Here is a 7,500-nt window from a genome sequence, read left to right as displayed (position 1 = left end):
GAGACAGGAAGACAATGTTCCTACAGGGGATAGAGACAGGAAGACAATGTTCCTACAGGGGATAGAGACAGGAAGACAATGTTCCTACAGGGGTGAGAGACAGGAAGACGGATACAAAAAGGCTTCGGAAGTTTGTCATTTCCACTTTGAAATTTCAGACTTGATTTTCAATGTTAATTAGTACGTGAAGTGTGTGTGTGTGTGTGTGTGTGTGTGTGTGTGTGTGTTTGTATGCACTTATGCAGCAGTGTGTGTGTTAAACTCTCCCAGTGAGGATACTTGATAACATTTTATTGTACTGCATAAACTACCTAGGCTATACCATTGATTCTCTCTCCCACATCCACTTCTCCAGCTAGTTACCTCACTGAAACATACTGCAAGAAGGAACATAAAGTAACATAAAGTAAAGGTTAAGGATGCTATAAGTGTTGAAGTGGGAGATATCTTGACTATCTCTTGCAGCCTGTGTCCCAATAACATAGAGTATATCGACTTCATAATGTACTTATTCATCGAATACAGTGTTTCCCAAAGAGTGAGTTTAGACCACTAAGTCTGCTGTGTCTGTCTGTCGGGACCTACTTGTTTTTTAATAAAATATCTCACTGTCTGTTCCCAGGTTTGTCCAGGTTTTCCAGCATGTTTGGGAAGAAGAAAAAGAGGCTGGAGATTTCAGCTCCATCTAACTTCGAGCACCGGGTCCACACGGGTTTCGATGCGCGAGAGCAGAAGTTCACTGGCCTGCCCCAGCAATGGCAGAGTCTCCTGGCAGACACAGCCAACAGGCCGAAGCCCATGGTAGACCCCTCCTATATCACGCCCATACAGCTGGCTCCTATGAAGGTAGACAAACGGTGCTACTCTGTCTGTCTCTATTCTCTCATTCATGTCTCTTTCCTTCTTTCTTTCCTTCGGATTCTCTCTCTCTTCATCTCCCTTTTTAATCCCCTTTCTTATATTATATTTTACTTAATGGGTTGTGAAATCTGTTGTGAAATGTAATGCTTTTAATTGTATAGAAATGTCTTAATTTTGCTGGACCCCAGGAAGAGTAGCTGCTGACTTTGTAGCAGCTAATGGGGATCCATAATAAATACTTTTCCTTTCTCCTTCCTCCCTCCCTCCCTCCCTCCCTCCCTCCCTCCCTCCCTCCCTCCCTCCCTCCCTCCCTCCCTCCCTCCCTCCCTCCCTCCCTCCCTCCCTCCCTATACACACTGGGTGTCCTTGAGCACCAGTCTGGCTCCATTCACATGTTATGAGCTGATATGTTGTCTTTATGTGAAGGGAAGATGGGCAATTCTTCTACGTGGTAGATGTAACATAGTAAATGTAAATCCGGGATGCTATGATATGTTATGTTTCGAATGGTATATATTCATTTTTGGAGGTCCATCATCCATTTTGTATGATATGTTATGAATTGCAATTCGTACATTATGTTACGTTATGTTTGTTGTGGCTAATGTTAAGTAGGTGGCTAATGTTAGCTAGGCTAGGGGTTAGAGTTTGGGTTAAGGTTAGAGTTTTGAGTTAGGTAAAAGGGTTAAGGTTAGAGTTTTGAGTTAGGTAAAAGGGTTAATGTTAGGGTTAGCTAACATGCTAAGTAGTTGCAAAGTAGCTAAAAAGTAGTAAGCCATTGCAAAGTTGCTAATGACCTAATTAAATGCTAGACGTTCGCGTTATATGCCAACCCATCCACCCCCACCAACTACCCTACTTTTAAAAGATATAGACCTTGAACTTCTGATAGTACCTGAGCTCTCCAGAAATACTAATCTATTCACAGGTTGATTGTTATATTCTTCAATGTTCCATTATTGATCCTGGGAGTGTCTGATACCTCCAGTCACTTACATACCTTTAATTCAGCCAGTTGCACAATTAACTGTTTACAATCAACCTATTATAACTGACTTACCAACGCCTAAGGGGATGATTGGATGGCCATGAAAGACTAAGGTATTTTTGGCCATGCTGATTGGCTAGTGGTGAGCTCGTTGCCAAATGTGCAGATAACAAAAATCGAAGGTACCTTTGGACAAACTGATTGGCTAGTGGCAAGCTTATTACCAAACGTGCAGATAACAAAAGTGCTGCCGTAACTAGTAATTGTTAAGAGAAATTCAATATCCTGTCATTTTTCTTGACAAAACAAATTGGATTCGATCTCTTTGCAGATGACAGTGTAAAGTGAATGTTTCCTCCTCTTTGCAGATGACAGTAAAGTGAATGTTTCCTCCTCTTTGCAGATGACTGTAAAGTGAATGTTTCCTCCTCTTTGCAGATGACTGTAAAGTGAATGTTTCCTCCTCTTTGCAGATGACAGTAAAGTGAATGTTTCCTCCTCTTTGCAGATGACTGTAAAGTGAATGTTTCCTCCTCTTTGCAGATGACAGTAAAGTGAATGTTTCCTCCTCTTTGCAGATGACAGTAAAGTGAATGTTTCCTCCTCTTTGCAGATGACAGTAAAGTGAATGTTTCCTCCTCTTTGCAGATGACAGTAAAGTGAATGTTTCCTCCTCTTTGCAGATGACAGTAAAGTGAATGTTTCCTCCTCTTTGCAGATGACAGTGTAAAGGGAATGTTTCCTCCTCTTTGCAGATGACAGTAAAGTGAATGTTTCCTCCTCTTTGCAGATGACAGTGTAAAGTGAATGTTTCCTCCTCTTTGCAGATGACAGTGTAAAGGGAATGTTTCCTCCTCTTTTGATGACAGTAAAGTGAATGTTTCCTCCTCTTTGCAGATGACAGTGTAAAGGGAATGTTTCCTCCTCTTTGCAGATGACAGTAAAGTGAATGTTTCCTCCTCTTTGCAGATGACAGTGTAAAGGGAATGTTTCCTCCTCTTTGCAGATGACAGTAAAGTGAATGTTTCCTCCTCTTTGCAGATGACAGTAAAGTGAATGTTTCCTCCTCTTTGCAGATGACAGTGTAAAGTGAATGTTTCCTCCTCTTTGCAGATGACAGTGTAAAGTGAATGTTTCCTCCTCTTTGCAGATGACAGTGTAAAGTGAATGTTTCCTCCTCTTTGCAGATGACAGTGTAAAGGGAATGTTTCCTCCTCTTTGCAGATGACAGTGTAAAGTGAATGTTTCCTCCTCTTTGCAGATGACAGTGTAAAGGGAATGTTTCCTCCTCTTTGCAGATGACAGTAAAGTGAATGTTTCCTCCTCTTTGCAGATGACAGTGTAAAGTGAATGTTTCCTCCTCTTTGCAGATGACAGTGTAAAGTGAATGTTTCCTCCTCTTTGCAGATGACAGTAAAGTGAATGTTTCCTCCTCTTTGCAGATGACAGTAAAGTGAATGTTTCCTCCTCTTTGCAGATGACAGTAAAGTTGTTTCCTCCTCTTTGCAGATGACAGTGTAAAGTGAATGTTTCCTCCTCTTTGCAGATGACAGTGTAAAGGGAATGTTTCCTCCTCTTTGCAGATGACAGTAAAGTGAATGTTTCCTCCTCTTTGCAGATGACAGTGTAAAGGGAATGTTTCCTCCTCTTTGCAGATGACAGTAAAGTGAATGTTTCCTCCTCTTTGCAGATGACAGTGTAAAGGGAATGTTTCCTCCTCTTTGCAGATGACAGTAAAGTGAATGTTTCCTCCTCTTTGCAGATGACAGTAAAGTGAATGTTTCCTCCTCTTTGCAGATGACAGTGTAAAGTGAATGTTTCCTCCTCTTTGCAGATGACAGTGTAAAGTGAATGTTTCCTCCTCTTTGCAGATGACAGTGTAAAGTGAATGTTTCCTCCTCTTTGCAGATGACAGTGTAAAGGGAATGTTTCCTCCTCTTTGCAGATGACAGTGTAAAGGGAATGTTTCCTCCTCTTTGCAGATGACAGTGTAAAGTGAATGTTTCCTCCTCTTTGCAGATGACAGTGTAAAGTGAATGTTTCCTCCTCTTTGCAGATGACAGTAAAGTGAATGTTTCCTCCTCTTTGCAGATGACAGTAAAGTGAATGTTTCCTCCTCTTTGCAGATGACAGTAGAGTGAATGTTTCCTCCTCTTTGCAGATGACAGTAAAGTGAATGTTTCCTCCTCTTTGCAGATGACAGTAAAGTGAATGTTTCCTCCTCTTTGCAGATGACAGTGTAAAGTGAATGTTTCCTCCTCTGTGACTGTGTTCTGCCTTGTCCCTGAATGTTCCTATGCTGTGTTGTGCTTCAATGACTCATTTATATGCTACTTTATTCAATAGGGCCAGATACAATTAATACACAGGCAAATTGACTCCTCAACAGTCAGAAGCATTTCACCATCGTGCTTTAGCCTATGCTAGTGTACAGCAGCAGTCCCTGAAGTTGTAATGCCTGTTTATAACACTACTCCTTTAGGAAGCATCAGAGGGGTTTCTGAAGGGATTCTGTTTAGTGTGTGGCTGCTAGCTGTTGTAAATAGGTGTCCTAGACCTATTGGTCCAGCCTGTGGTAGTGGTAGTGTCAGTGTAGCCATTCTACTCTTCTCCTGCTCCGTCTGTGGAGTCCCACTCATACTGCATGTTTGGCCCCCGGCCCACCGGCTCTCAGCCCCCGGCCCACCGGCCCTCAGCCCCCGGCCCTCAGCCCCCGGCTCTCAGCCCCCCGCCCCCGGCCCTCAGCCCCCAGCCCCCGGCCCCCGGCCCCCCCCGGCCCTCACACCCTGTGCTCTGTGTCTCTACACCTGCTTGCACTTTTATTTATTGTCATTCTTCGCTATACAATAAACTGACATAAGCCAACGACACACACAACACGGACATACACTTTATCGTTTCAGCAACTGTTTTGATAGTTAATACTCAAACTGAATAGCTGGTACTGATAAAATAATTGATAAAGAATTGTCATTGATTGTCAACAACAGTGCAAATAATCCTTGAAGCTAAGCACTTAGTCAGAAGAGGCCTTAACGACAGTTTAATATACATATTCTCATAGCAGTAGACCATCATCTTAGATAAATGAATAAGCAGCATCCGTAGCCTGCTTAGCCTCACTGCTTCTAAACTTACCGGTCTTGAAATGGTCCGTATTTGGCAGTGTTGCATTGCTCATCTCTAGGCTACATTTGTAGCAGTAGCTTATTCAAAGAGATGGGTATTATCTTCAGCATTATCCGCTACGCTACGCTAGTCTATGAGGAGCCACTGGCATTTGGGAGAATAGGAGCGAGAGGACATGCCATCACAGGATATGACATCAGAAATATATTTAAATACTTCCTGTCTAACCTCAATTGACATTCTACCTCTAACTTAAAAAAGGTTTTAGACATCTGCAGCAACTACACAAAAACACTTTTTTTTGTAAAACTTGATCTTTCTAGAACAGCACTGTTGCCATTGGAGATATCTCTGAAGAGGGGAAACAAGACTTTAATTCTGTTGCTCTCTTCACAGATATCTCCCAAGAAAATCCGGTCGGCCGAAACACCCTTGCGAAAAGTATGACTTCTACTACCCTTCACTTCCCTTTTCTTGTTTTCCTTTTTTTGGTCACATACAGTCATAACCACACACCACTGTTCTTCTTTAACTACATCTCTCCAAAACTACCTTTCCACATGCACACTTCCTGTCCTCAAGTGGAAGTAGTGTGTTTAGGTGGCTGGGAGGGGAGGGGGGGCATGACCCCGAAAAGTGGCAATTCTGTATAGGTAGCGGAATGCTGTTCATTTTCTTTTTATTGACTATTTTTTTCCAAGATGTGCCAGCGTTGATGAGGATATATGGGTGTGAAGTGCATGCTCCCATGGCCTGCTATAAAGAGCACATTTGTGTAAAAAGAATAGAATTTTAAATAATTTCAAATACTGCATATGTGCTTGATTGAGCTTGTCTGTTGCCATGGAACCACTAGAAAAGCCTTGAAAGTGTAAAACTCGCCCACCTGGCCCTCCAGGCAGGGTAAAGCAAATGCTAAAAATATTTGAAAGATTTCAAATGGTATTTGAACCCAGGACTGATACAGAGCCAGTAGAAAAATAGGTCATAAGGGTTTGCATGTTTTTCAGAACACTCCCTGCCCTACCACATCAACCAACAACTAACTAACCAACTGGCCTGAGCCAGTTCCATTACTCACTTCAGCTCACATACAACCAAACACGCACACACGCACACACTGCAGCTTTCTCTCCACATAAATGAATGACATATGATGTGCAGTTTCTGTGTCGTGAAGGCACAATAAGGCATAATGATGTTTTCCCATTTCAAGAAGAACAGTAGGTAGCCTAGCGGTTAGAGCGTTGTAACCGAAAGGTTGCTGTTTTGAATACCTGAGCCAACAAGGTGAAAAATGTGACGGTTTTTTCCTGGTAACCTAAAACTCCAGATTTTATCAGGTATAACGTGGTTAATCTGTTGTAAAAAGGCGTAATATGGGCTACAATGGACCAGCGTTTTTCTAATCAGATCACATGGTTAATAAGAACTAATAGAAAGGTTCCTGGCCTTGGGGAGGATGGAAACCCTGCCAAACTGCAGCAACTTTCTACTTGTTCACATGAATTACATTTTAAAGAACGACTAGAGGTGTTTCCTATACAAAGACACAGAGAAAGTGTGTCTTTGTTGGACAATAAAACTCACAGGTCTGAGCTTGCTTTATGCAACTGTAGGACTAATAAAACATGACCTCACAGTCTATGTCAGCTATTGTGTTTATTGATTCCTTCCAGTTAATACGTTTGGATTGAAAACGTCTAGGTAGCCTAGTCAGCCCAGGTTTGAATAGAAACCACATTTGATCCCATTCACATTTTGTCAGAAACAAACGGGCTATAAATACAGTACACAAGGTTAGAGCTTCGTTTAGCCTGGCCAGAGGGCAGGGCGCATAGTAGGCTAGACTATGCAGCTGTTGTTAGTAGCCCACAGTTGATCAGACAGCATGTCAGATCTCTAGTGTTTAGGTGTATAGGCTGCTACATGTATGGAAGAGTTTTGGCTTGTCTCTGTTGGGAGTGATGGGTTATCACGCTTGCTAAATAAATACCAGCAACCTGGTCTCAGAGCATTTCATATTATTCTGTACTTCCATTTAGTATGTAATGTTGTGTTTTGTATGGTATGTACACATTTGTGGATGTCCATCACCCATTTTGTATAATATATTAGGAATAATAATTCATATTATATGTTACAAATGTTGAAAACATACAGTATGTTATGAATTTCTAATATATACAATATGTAACGAATTAGCAAAACGTGTGATATGTTACAAATTCTAGCTAGGTGGCTAACTTTAGCTAGCACGCTAATGTTAGCTAGCACACTAGGCTAGGGGTTAGGGTTAGGGGTTAGTGTTAAGGTTAGGGTTAAGTTTAGGAGTTGGGTTAAGGTTAAGGTTAGGGTTAACTAAAAGGGTTAAGGTTGGGGTTAGGGGTGGGTTAGCTAACATACTAAGTAGTTGCAAACTCGCTAAAAAGTAGTAAGTAATTATCAAGTCTATTATAATTAGCAGTGGTGGAAAAAGTACCCAATTGTCATACTTGAGTAAAAGTAAAGATACCTAAATA

General features: G+C 41.6%; 1 protein-coding gene across 3 annotated transcripts in view; it reads left to right on the top strand.

Moving 5' to 3' along the window:
• Positions 1-7,500, top strand: part of LOC112217822 (serine/threonine-protein kinase PAK 5-like) — a 161,190-nt gene that overhangs the window by 95,616 nt on the left and 58,074 nt on the right. For all 3 annotated transcript variants that reach the window (XM_024378377.2, XM_024378378.2, XM_024378376.2), the window contains exon 2: positions 623-846. In XM_024378377.2, coding sequence (XP_024234145.2) covers positions 643-846 — 204 coding nt within the window. In that variant the 5' untranslated portion in view covers positions 623-642. The remainder of the gene's footprint in view (positions 1-622; positions 847-7,500) is intronic.

This window comes from Oncorhynchus tshawytscha, linkage group LG18 (genome assembly GCF_018296145.1).
Source record: "Oncorhynchus tshawytscha isolate Ot180627B linkage group LG18, Otsh_v2.0, whole genome shotgun sequence".
Classification (NCBI taxonomy): Eukaryota; Metazoa; Chordata; class Actinopteri; order Salmoniformes; family Salmonidae; genus Oncorhynchus; species Oncorhynchus tshawytscha.
This window is presented reverse-complemented; position numbering and strand designations above follow the sequence as displayed.